This window comes from Colossoma macropomum, unplaced genomic scaffold (genome assembly GCF_904425465.1).
Source record: "Colossoma macropomum unplaced genomic scaffold, Colossoma_macropomum, whole genome shotgun sequence".
Taxonomy (NCBI): domain Eukaryota; kingdom Metazoa; phylum Chordata; class Actinopteri; order Characiformes; family Serrasalmidae; genus Colossoma; species Colossoma macropomum.
This window is the reverse complement of record NW_023495887.1, coordinates 33,853-46,364: the sequence shown is the minus strand read 5'-3', so window position 1 is coordinate 46,364 and position 12,512 is coordinate 33,853. Positions and strand designations below refer to the sequence as shown.

General features: G+C 34.3%; 2 gene segments (V, D, J or C); both read right to left on the bottom strand.

The window, feature by feature from the left end:
- Window positions 1-146: 146 nt before the first annotated feature.
- Window positions 147-648, bottom strand: LOC118803311. The segment is given in 2 exon segments: window positions 147-454; window positions 569-648. Coding segments are annotated over 2 exon segments (351 nt in total).
- Window positions 649-2,691: 2,043 nt separating this feature from the next.
- LOC118803320 lies at window positions 2,692-5,233 on the bottom strand. The segment is given in 2 exon segments: window positions 2,692-3,035; window positions 5,191-5,233. Coding segments are annotated over 2 exon segments (387 nt in total).
- Window positions 5,234-12,512: the final 7,279 nt, after the last annotated feature.

Below are 12,512 nucleotides of genomic sequence, written 5' to 3'. Positions count from 1 at the left end.
ACATGGCAGCATATGACATCTATCCTGACATGCTTTTTGCATTTTATGCACTTTTTGTAATTTATATTAATCTAACTATGAGCAACCAGACTGAAACAGTTTATTAGTGGCTCTGGGTTTTTGTAAGCCGTGTTCATTAGTTAGTGTCACTGTGAGCTTTTTGCACAGTAATACACAGCTGTGTCTTCAGTCTGCAGATTCTGTCCTTGTAATGTTATTGTGTTGGTTCCAGTGTCTCTGGAGAAGCTGAACTTGTTTTTCAGTTTATCGCTGTAGTCTGTGCCCCCACTGCTACCAATAACTCCAATCCACTCCAGAGCTTTTCCTGCAGGCTGCCGGATCCAAGCTGTACTATCGCTTGTCACTGAATATGAAACCTTACAGTTGATGGTCAGACTCTGGCCTGGACGGACCACCATGGAACCAGGCTGAGTCAGTTCCTCACAGTGAACACCTGTAGATCAAAAATACAAATTCATTATTATAAAATATTGTCTCATCTTAGCTATAAACATGACTCACACAGCATTCTGACTGAGTGAAATGTGTTGTTTACTGAGTAACTCACAGGATGCAGCTGCCAGCAGGAGCAGTAGAGATGTAGAGAACATGGTTGGTGTTGAAGTTGGACCTGTGGGATCTTCTCTGTTCTCCACAGCTTTATAGAGAGTGCCTCAGTTTATAAATACACAGAGATCCGGGAGGGGAGGGCACTTGTATTTGCTTATCTAGTGACTAGTTTAATACAGTGAATCTTAAGAACAACCTTTCCACAGATATGAGCAGCAACACTTTTATTTAAACTAGTAAAGTGCGTTTCCTGAAGATGCTGAGTGATTGTGCAACTTAAGCATTTGCCTGGTATCACTAGGTTGTTTCTTGGTTGTTGCTGTGGTGTTTCTTATTATTTTCTATGGCATTTTATCTGATTGCTTAGCAGGGGCTATGGTATTGGATATGGTTGCTAAGGTGTTGAAAAGTAGTTGCTATGATATCTCAGTTTTTTGAGCAGTTGATATTATATTGCAGGTAGTTGTTTCGATGGTATCATGGTTGCTATAGCATTCCAGCTGGTTTCTAAGGGGTTGATAGGTGATTAGCAGATGTTGCTAGGTTGTTAATAGGGCACTGCTAAGTGGTTTCTATGGTGTCTCTCATGGTTGCTAGACGGTTGCTGTGGTTGGACAACATATCCAAAAACACAGTGTATTAGAAACGTTGCCTTGAAGCATCAACAAAGTGTAAGTTAATTGATAATGGACATTCAAAGGGAGCACATTTCATTCACTTATCTGAAAAACACTATTCTGAATATTTAACCAGATGATTTCCAACTCTAATTCCTCTCATATCTAACTCCACCCCTGTTCATCCCTTGATCCAATGAACTGTACACCTCCCATGTTGCTGTACTCTCCCCATATGCAAATTAAGACAAATCTCTGAAATGATGTGTTTTGTCACGCTTCCCTCCGGCCGCACTGTCACCACTTCTCAGACTCTGGACTCCATTTCCCAGAATGCCCCACCAGATCACATGACCCCATGTGACTCCCCACCTGATTATTGATTCAGGTCACCTGTTTAACATACTACTTTTACCCCCTCAGTTTGTCTGTTCATTGCAAAGTATTGTCTTTGTTCCACAGAGCATTACTGAGCCTTCTAGTACGTTAGTTTGTCTGTCCATGTATGATCTTTACTTTGTTTATTTTGACCTTTCACCTTAGACTAGCCTTTTCTGGTTTGAACTTTCTCTTCTGGTTTATGGACTCTGTTTGTTGGATTGGCCCTATGATTACTGTTTTCCTGATCTGGCTTTTGACCTTGGACTGTTTGACTTTGATTTTGGATTCCCCTTCTGCTAATGAAGCTGTTTTACCTCAGTCTGGTCTGCGAGCGTCCGAGTTCTGTCCGAACCTGACAGTTTTAAATGTATTTTTTTTTTTTTTCACACTAAGAGCAACAGAGACACACAAACTAATAATACTGACATAGAAATAGTATCAGTACTAATATATGTAGGTGCAGGAATGAATAATGTACATTAAATAAAACCCTTGGAAAGTTAGGGTCCATTAAGTTTTGACTTCTTTGTATTTCTTTCTGTATTCCTGCCTTTATTCCAGCATCCATTCTTTACAATGGACTTGTTTTCAGTTTTTGATTGACATTTGCATGAATATTCCTCCACATCTCCAAAGTCTTAGAAGTTGCATTGTCTTCTTTTCAAAACTTCAGTAAATCTCAATCTTGTTTTGTCTTTTTCTTTTTCTCAGGATTAATTTCAGACATGAAGCAAAAGTGATTTTTTATCTTGGAGTGACTGTTTGGTGGTCTACCAGGTCTTACATGGCTGTTAGAAGTTCACTTTTTCTGCATCTTTTAGTTATTTCTGCTGCAGTTTTGTTAACTTCTGCTGTTTTACTTATATTCCTGTGACTTTCTCCTTCCTCATGCATGTGGATGACCTTATATCTAAACTCCTCAGAAACATCTCCTGCACAATGAATAACTTAATGGTCATCTTTATAAGGAATAAAAATAAAGATAATCTCTTTGCACAGTAAACTACATTATTCAATTGATATCAATTATTTCTCAAAACTTCTGTACAGGTTGCGTTTTCTTGCCATTTCTCTCTTGGTTGAGCTGATGCAGAGTTCACCCTCCCTTTGTTTATCTTGCCCTCTAGTTTTTGTACATCTGCGTATAGGAATCCCACCACAGTGAGTCTCTAGCACAGAAATACACTGCAGTGTTTTCAGGCTTCAGTTGACTCATGTGCAGGTAGAGATTAGAGCTGTCCTTGGATGCTGTGAATCTGCCCTGAACTGACTGGGCTGAGCTTTTGTAACTCTCAGAATGATAAGCGATGATCCATTCCAGTCCTTTTCCAGGAGCCTGTCGGATCCAGTGCATCCTGTAGCTGCTCACACTGAATCCACTGCAGGCACAGGTCAGTTTGTGCGAGCCACCTGGAGCCACTGTTACTGGCCTCTCAGACTGTGTGAGAACAACCTGAGAGTGGACACCTAAACAGAGACACAAAGACACAGCAGGTTAAATGTGGTTGGTCAGTTTACTGCATTAATCTGGTTCCTCATTGAGAGAGATAACAGACTCACATCCTGCAATCAGCAGCAGCAGTAAAGACGTGAGGAACATGGTGTTTGTGGATCCAGAGCTGGTTAGATTAACAGATTCTCTCTGACATTAAGAGAACAGCAGACAGGATTGCTTTTGTCAGTAAAGGGTGCCCCCTGCTGGAACATAAATAAAACATGAGATGAACTGAGGTCCTTTTAAAGTTCACAGTTGAGATGTTACAGACTGTTTAAATGAGGACAAGTTCAGAAGAAAGTGAATGGAAAACAGCTTCAGTGTGGTTCCTATATTACCAGTATATTTATTTATTGTTATACTTTTACAATTGTATGCCATAGTTTGAACATCCTCCATCAAATGTTATTGATTTTCTAAGTGAAAGTAAGTTAAAATATCACCTTATAATGTTAACATATCCCTTTTCACCCTGACTCCATTACACATCACCCTCATAATCTATGGTTTCATTTATTTATGCTGGCATTCACCCACGAGAGAGAGAGAGAGAGAGAGAGAGAGAGAGAGAGAGAGAGAGAGAGAATGCATGAATGCCTGAAATTTCTAATAATTTGAACTTATAAAAGAAAGTAAACTGTCCGTTTTTAATTTCAAGTTCATTGAACATCTGTAAACTCATCATTTGCAGTTCAGTAAAATTTTAAATTGTAAGCAGGTAGATTAGTTTACTTTTTATGATAAATCTAAGTTTAAGGTTTTAGAGTATTTTTAAAATTCACCAATTTTAAAACCAGCCCAAACCAAGGCCAATGTTATATGTAAAGCTTTTCCAATGTTTTGTAGGGTCCATCAGCCTCTGGTCACTCTGCAAACCTCCAAAAAATGTTTACTAGGACACAAATGATCAAAACCCAATGCTATTGTTTAGCATCATCTTTTATTTTTAAAAGACTGTTTCTTTTTTAGCTGTTAATTGAATGACTATGTGTTGTGTTAGCAGGATATTAGAGAGGAGACCTGTAAAAGAAACAGTCAGTGTGGAGAGAGGACCTGAGCAGAGGACTTAATATTGAGCAAAAATCTCTGTTTTTGACACATCTTTTTCATTTTCTTGTACTTTTTGAATAATTTTGTTTATATGACATGTCAGTCAACATTGCTGAATCTCTGCACACATTTTGTTGATGTGTAAATCTTCATATTAAACAAAAAAGTAGCAACTGCACATTTTTACAGGTTAATTAAATAAAATCATGGGGGATGATATCCCAAAACAACTCTACAGTGAATTTGGCTGTTCAAGTTCTTTACAGAATTGTATACTTTTATCATTTTGAAATATACTGGTTAAAAGACCCCCAACGGACCTGCAGAAAGAGGTTGAAAATTATACAACTTAGAAAATATAATTTTATTGGATTATGGTACAACTATGTTCCCTGATTAAAGGTACTGAGATGTACAATTGAGGGTACCACCCCAGTGACAAGAGGGGCACTGCCCCAGTGACAGTTGCATCCCATTTTTCTGAAACTGAAGGAAAAAATACACAAAATGTTTACTTTACCAGAACAATAATTTTGCATTTTTTTCATATGTTGAAAATACAGGCCCTATTTTGCTGCATTTATTTTAATCCAACAATAAACAACCAGACTGAAACAGGTGATTAGTTGTCTTGAGTATCCGCTCTGGGTTTTTGTAAACCGTGTTCATTAGTTAGTGTCACTGTGAGCCTTTTGCACAGTAATACACAGCTGTGTCTTCAGTCTGCAGATTCTGTCCTTGTAATGTTATTGTGTTGGTTCCAGTGTTTCTGGAGATGCTGAACTTGTTTTTCAGTTTATCACTGTAGTCTGTGCTCCCACCACCATAGATATTTCCAATCCACTCCAGAGCTTTTCTTGCAGGCTGTCGGATCCAGCCTGTGTACTCACTTATATAAGAATGTGAGAACTTGCAGTCGATGGTCAGACTCTGGCCTGGACGGACCACTTTGGAACCAGGCTGGGTCTGTTCATAACAGTGAACACCTGTTGGTCAAAAATACAACATTATGATATATATAAACATTTATTAAAGATGATCTATGAACTGAAATGTGTTGTTTACTGAGTAACTCACAGGATGCAGCTGCCAGCAGGAGCAGTAGAGATGTAGAGAACATGGTTGGTGTTGAAGTTGGACCTGTGGGATCTTCTCTGTTCTCCACAGCTTAAATAAAGGTTAATAGAGAGATCCTGGGCGGGAGCTTGTATTTGCTTATGTAGTGATGCATGAGAGTCTCAGCCATTCATGATACGGAGAGGTTCAGCATGTGCAGCACAAAAGACTTATTGAGGGAGCAAAACTTCTCTACTGCAAAATTAACTTTTATTAAAAACTTATATTAAAATGACCTGCAAAGTAAATAAATAAAAGTATAAACTGATTCTGTTGTATAAAGTGGAGCTAGGAAGATTTAATTGGATTTAAAGTGTTTTAGGTTTGAATTCATGTAAAATATTGCTTTTCTAAATAAATAAAAAAAATAGGTTTTATTTATTTAGTTTATTTACTTAGTCAGTAAATGACTGGCTACTACTTGCATTACTTTCATAGTAATTTACTGAACCATATTAACAGTAAATAACAGAGAAACAGCAACTGTATACTGTAACAACTGAATCGCTGTATACAGATTCACACAAACAGTAATAGTCTGTAAATAAAAGTAAATTTCTGTATTTTTACATAACAACTGTAAATGTAATGTGATCCGGCAGCTAGTCACTTCCTGCAAATTCGCATATAAAACATGACATTTAAATATATCTAGATTTATAAAACATAAATAAAGTAAAATATCAGATTAAACCAATATCACTGCACATATTTGTTGACTGTTTTGCATTGTATATTCACAAAATATCAGAACATTTTACAGATAGTTTAACATACAATTTGCATAACCAAAAAGCAGCAACTGCAGTAGGCCATACAGTTTTTGTAAACACTTCAGTGTTCCAGGATTTAAACAATGATAAAAAAAAAAAATCCAGTGTAAAATAAAGTATTTTAAAAACCAAAACCTGAATAATCAGGAAAAAAAATACTTTATTAATTATTTTTTTTATAAATAAAATGTTGAAACCTTTTTTTAACTCAATATTAACCTCACCATAATTTGCTATTTTATTACATGACATTGATTTTATGATAAATAATGATGAGTTCTTTTCATAATAAATCAATAAATACTGTATTTTACTGTGAATTGACATTACTCATAAGTGTTGTGAAATCCTGGTAATAACAAGTCGTGTATATTTTAAGTGCCTCCAGAATCTAAAATCATAAACTGCACATTGGTGAGATTCTTCTGTAACACTTGAAGGGTTTCTACATAACACATTCATAACATCTTACATAAACACTTCATAACATGTTCATGAATGTTTAAATTGACATTCATAAAGCATATGTTTTACATGATATTAATTTGGGCTACTATGTAATGTCACTGAGATACATCTTTTCAAAACAAAATTATTAATTTTTAATTTTGAAAAACTATAATATTTTCAGTGAAATGCCTCATTTTGAGACAGCCAAAATAAAAATGACCTTGCTGCTTTGACACATTTTGCCTACATTTTTAACTTTAAATTTTAATATTTTTTAATTATGTGTTTCTTCTTAATTATTTGCATTTTCCACTTTGTTATTCTTTCTTCCTTTTACTCTGCATCTTCTTTAAAATTGTATCGAATGGTTAATTTAACAGTCGATACATTGTTGAGGAAAACATCATTTATCCTCAGTTTAGATGCAGCACTGAGTAAATAATGATTTAGAGGTTTTATTTTTAGTGATGTTCTTCCTCACCTATATTATTGGATAAGGCACACGTGTAACTGTGCATTGGTTGTTGTGTATAATTGACACTCTTTGAGGCTAAATGTTGCACTGTTATTCTAAGGATTAAAACATTTCTGTTTTGTCTTTACCTCAAAACTGATGGAAGTTAACCCGACTGAAATGCATGTTATCAGGATCTTTCAAATGCAATACAAAGTAGTCCACCTACATTCATGTGTCTGTCCAGCATCTACAGGGAATGGATGAGTTTTATGATCCTGTAAAATTCCTTCATGCAATAAGTCCCACCACCATAATAAGATTCAGTCAGATGATTGTTCATAGCAGATTTATGAGTAATTTACTGTCCATATACACTGTAAAAAGTGGCTCATCAGATCTACTTAAAAATTACTTGAACTAGTTTTATTCAACTAAAAAAAGAATCGTTAATTCAAAGTATTTATTTAGGTTGAATAAAACTAGTTAATTTACTTTTTACCACATGAAGTCATTTTTAAGTAGATCTGATGAGCCACTTTTTACAGTGTAGACACTCTTTATGTAAAGTGCCTGAGATTCTTTATGGAGAAAGTCTATTTGACACATTACCATAGTTAACAATTCTCTTTCAATTTTCCTTACAGACTTCAAAAACTGCATCCTTTCACCTCAGAATTTCTTCATCTTTTAAAAGCAGCTTCACTCACTAAAAAACAGAGGCCAAATAGAGCCTAAAGGAGTTCTTTGAAGCAAAGAACAACAGCTTTGTTCTGCAAAGAACTTTAAATTGATGGATTTCTCCAAAAAGCATTATTGTAAATGAAATGTTCAAGATGTGTGAATAATAATATACCGATTATTGTACAACCAAGATTTTGGTTCCGCTTTATTTAGAAAGATTACCATAGATGATCACTTTGTCTTTAACCCCTTAAAAGTACAGGACCTGCCAGCAGGCACAATGTTTTATTACACACATTTATAACCTAAGAATCACTCCACTAATTTATATTGAAGTTCCTGTAGTTACTGATTAATAGGCCTCAGAATGTCATAAACCTGGGATTTTAAAGGGTTAATTAACGTCCAACTAAATATATATTAAATGAAATTTGTTCTAACTCTGAACTTAAACCTGACCAAAACCTGAAACCTAAACTTAATCCTAATACTTGTCCTTACACTGTTAATACTCAACTAACTTTCACCAGTTTTAGTAATTAAAGAATTTGTAAATCATGGATTTTGTACTCTCAAACTGAAATGTGACTGTTTTCTTTTTTAACTTTTTGTTCAAGCTTTGTGTCCAAGTATGTACTGGTTTAGATCTAGTTGGTTTATTTTACTTCATTTGATGAACTTTAGCACCACCTGTTGGTTCATTACTGATAGTGCTCATACAAAACACCTAATGAACAAATTCACATATTTAATTTCATCAAAGTGTTTGTTGTAGAAATTATAAAATATAAATTATATTCAAGCCTGAAGCAATTAAACATAATTCACATCTATCTAAAGTAGAGTAATTCATGCATTCACAACAGTAAGTTTCTCTGTCAGTCACTTTGTTTTCCTCTGTAACTGAATGAGGAAGTGTTTTTGTACAGCTCTGTCACTGTTTTCTATCACTGTGACTCTCTTGCACAGTAATACACAGCAGTGTCTTCACTCTTCAGGCTGCTCATCTGTAAGTACAGCTGACTGCTGGAGTCGGATCTGGAGATCGTGAATCTTCCCTGGACTGACTGGGAATAGTAGATTTGAGAGGTGGATGTTCCAATAGTAGCAACCCATTCCAAGCCTTTTCCAGGAGCCTGTCTGACCACACCTGCCCAATAGCTACTGAATGTGTATCCAGATGCTGTACAGGTCAGTTTATGAGACTCTCCAGGTCTTTTAACCACAGCTTCAGACTGGATAAAGGTTTGGCACAAAATGCCTGTGGAAATAAATAAATAAATAAATAAATAAATAAATAAATAAATAAATAAATAAATAAATAAAACATATATAAATACATCCAATATTGCTATAAAATAAAACCAATTCAATAAAGATCAGGGCTCACCATGCAGAAACATTATTATCAATAGTAAATCCACAATAAGCTCCATAGCTGAGAGATCTTTCTTATTTCACAGCTGTGGAATCAGGCAGTGCGTCTTGTAGAAGTCAGAGATTCAGCATCACATATAAGAGGAAGATGAGTTTGCATGGATCCTCCTCATTGACTTCAAACACCAATCAAGAACCTGAGACACAAACTAATTTTATACAGATCATTAGATGTATCAGCCAATAGAGACTTCAGATAGTTTTTGAGATGTTTTAGTTCGATTTCATTTCTTTTAAGAAAGTACAGTGCAGAAACGTCCTTGAAACACAAATCACTTGTTAAAATAATGTCAACTGAATTGAAGGTATTTCATACAATTTGACAAACTTTTTAATGTTTCATTATATTTAATCAAGCGCAGGTTGCACTTTAAGCTTTGGGGAGGATGTATTTAATAACATTATATAATCACTAGCTGTTTAATACTGTTTATGACAAGCTTATATGACACTTTAACACCTAGAGGGTAACTTTCAGGACCATCTACTGAATTTCGTTTTGGAGGGTCAGTGTTTAGTCTTACTCTTCTGAGATTGTTTTGCATTACTGCTTCAAAAAAACATTGAAAATGTCCTTTTTCATACAACTTTTGAGCCAATTGGGATGGATTTTGCTTAAACACATGACCATCTTTGCTGGCAACAACAGAATTATTTTATCAAGTTATCAGCATGTAGACCCAGAGCTTCTGTGAGCTACTATGTTTTCTATCACTGCATAAAAGATGCACAAGGCTTCCTTTACTGCTGGATGCCTGTTTCCCAGAGTGAGAACTTGAGCTCATTCAGAGCAGAATTCAAGGCTGGGCTGCACCAGTTTAGTGTAAGTATATCATTACATTTGTGATGAAAGTCTTTACTAAGTCTTTTGTCAACACTAGTTAGCTTCAAACTTCAATCTTCTTGCTAAATTTGGTTGCACCACAAATCCTTAAGTCATTTCTTAACTAACAACCACTAATTAATGCAAATGCCACTTTAACATGATGATAACATTAACCAACCTATAAACCTGCTACCAAACAAGGCAGCAACATGTAGTGACTTCTTCTGTGGAAACAATATCTAGTTTGCAAAAGAAGAAAACTGAATAAAACTGAACACTGTGGTCACTGTCTGTTTAGTCTCAGTATTTCCTTGTGACAACCAATTATGCAGCTTTTTAAATGATGTTTAGATTTAATTTGATTTAAAGTGTTTTTTTTTTGTGTTTTGTTTTTTGTTTTCTTTTTTTGTTTTGTTTTTTAAGTTTGAATTCATGTAAAATATTGGTTTTAACTTCTAAATAAAAAAAATGAGGTGTTTATTTAGTTTATTTATTTTGTCAGTAAATGACTGGCTACTACTTGCATTACTTTCATAGTAAGTTACTGAACCATATTAACAGTAAATAACAGAAAAATAGCAACTGTATACTGTAACAACTGTATCGCTGTACACAGATAGCACAGAAGACTTTCTACTGCAAAATTAACTTTTATTACAATATTAAAATGACCTGCAAAGTAAATAAGTAAAAGTATAAACTGATTCTGTTGTAGAAAGTGGAACTAGGAAGATTTAATTAGTGTATAGTGTTAAGTGTTTTTTATTTTTTTATTTATTTATTTATTTTTTTTATTTTTTTAGGTTTGAATTCATGTAAAATGTTGTTTTTGGCTTCTAAATGAAAAAAAAACAACATTATTTAAGTTGATTAAACTTGAATTCAATGTTTCATCCTGACATGTGTTTATTTATTTAGTTACTGTTGTTATTTGTTTGTTTTCAATGTAAAATTACAGTAAATGACTGGCTACTACTTGCATTACTTTCACAGTAATTTAGTGAAGGATATTAACAGTCAATAAGAGTGAAATATCAACTGTATACTGTAGCTAGTGTATCACTGTATTCTGATTCACACTTACAGTAATAGTCTGTAAATAAAAGTAATTTTCTCTATTTTTACATAACAACTGTAAATGTAATGTGATCCAGCAGCTAGTCACTTACTGCAACTTTATATATAAAAAATGATGTTTCCACATATCTAGACTTACAAAACATGAAGAAACTAAAATATCACATCAAAGCAATATCACTGCACATATTTTTTGACTGTTTTGTATTGTATATGCACAAAATGTATGAACATTTTACAGACAGTTTAATACAATTTGCATAACCAAAAAAACAGCAAATGCAGTAGGGCATACAGTTTTTGTAAACACTTCAGCGATCCAGCATTTAAACAAAAAATAAAAAAAAATGTGTCTCCAGAATCTAAAATCATAAACTGCACATTGATGAGATTCTTCTGTAACACTTTACTTAAAGGGTATCTATATAACACATTCATAACATCTTACATAAACACTTCATAACAAGTTTATGAATGCCTAAATCAGCGTTCATGAAGCATACGTGTTTTACATAAAATTAATATGGGCTACTATGTCATGTTAATGAGTTACATTTGCTTCCTTTTACTCTGAGTGGTTAATTTAACAGTCGATACATTGTTGAGGAAAACGTTATTTATCCTCAGTTTAGATGCAGCACTGCTATCCTGAGGAGTAAATAATGATTTAGAGGTTTTATTTTTAGTGATGTTCTTCCTCACCTATATTATTGGATAAGGCACACGTGTAACTGTGCATTGGTTATTGTGTATAATTGACACTCTTTGAGGCTAAATGTTGCACTGTTTTTCTAAGGATTAATACATTCTGTTTTGTCTTTACAGGATCTTTCAACTGCAGTGCAATGTAGTCTTCTTACATTCATGTGTCTGTCCAGCATCTACAGGGAATGGATGAGTTTTATGATCCTGTAAAACTCCTTACTGCAATAAGTCCCACCACCATAATAAGATTCAGTCAAATGATTGTTCCTAGCCTATAAACTGTCCATATACACTGTAAAAAGTGGCTTGTCAGATCTACTTAAAAATTACTTGAACTAGTTTTATTCAACTAAAAAAAGAATCGTTCATTCAAAGTGTTTATTTAAGTTGAATAAAACTAGTTAATTTACTTTTTACCACATGAAGTCATTTTTAAGTAGATCTGATGAGCCACTTTTTACAGTGTAGACACTCTTTATGTAAAGTGCCTGAGATTCTTTATGGAGAAAGTCTATCTGACACATTACCATAGTTAACAATTCTCTTTCAGTTTTCCTTACAGACTTCAAAAACTGCATCCTATAATCTCTGAATATCTTTTAAAAACAACTTCACTCACTAAAAATAGGGGCCCAATAGAGCCAAAAGGAGCTGTTTGAAGCAAAGAACAACAGCTTTGTTCTACAAAGAACTTTAAATTGATGGACTTCTCAAAAAGCATTATTGTAAATGAAATGTTCAAGATGTGTGAATAATAATATACCGATTACTGTAAAACCAAGATTTTTGTTACACTTTATTTAGAAAGTTTACTGTAGATGCTTTGTAGATGTCTACTTTTGCCCCTTAAAAGTACAGGACATGCCAGCAGGCATAG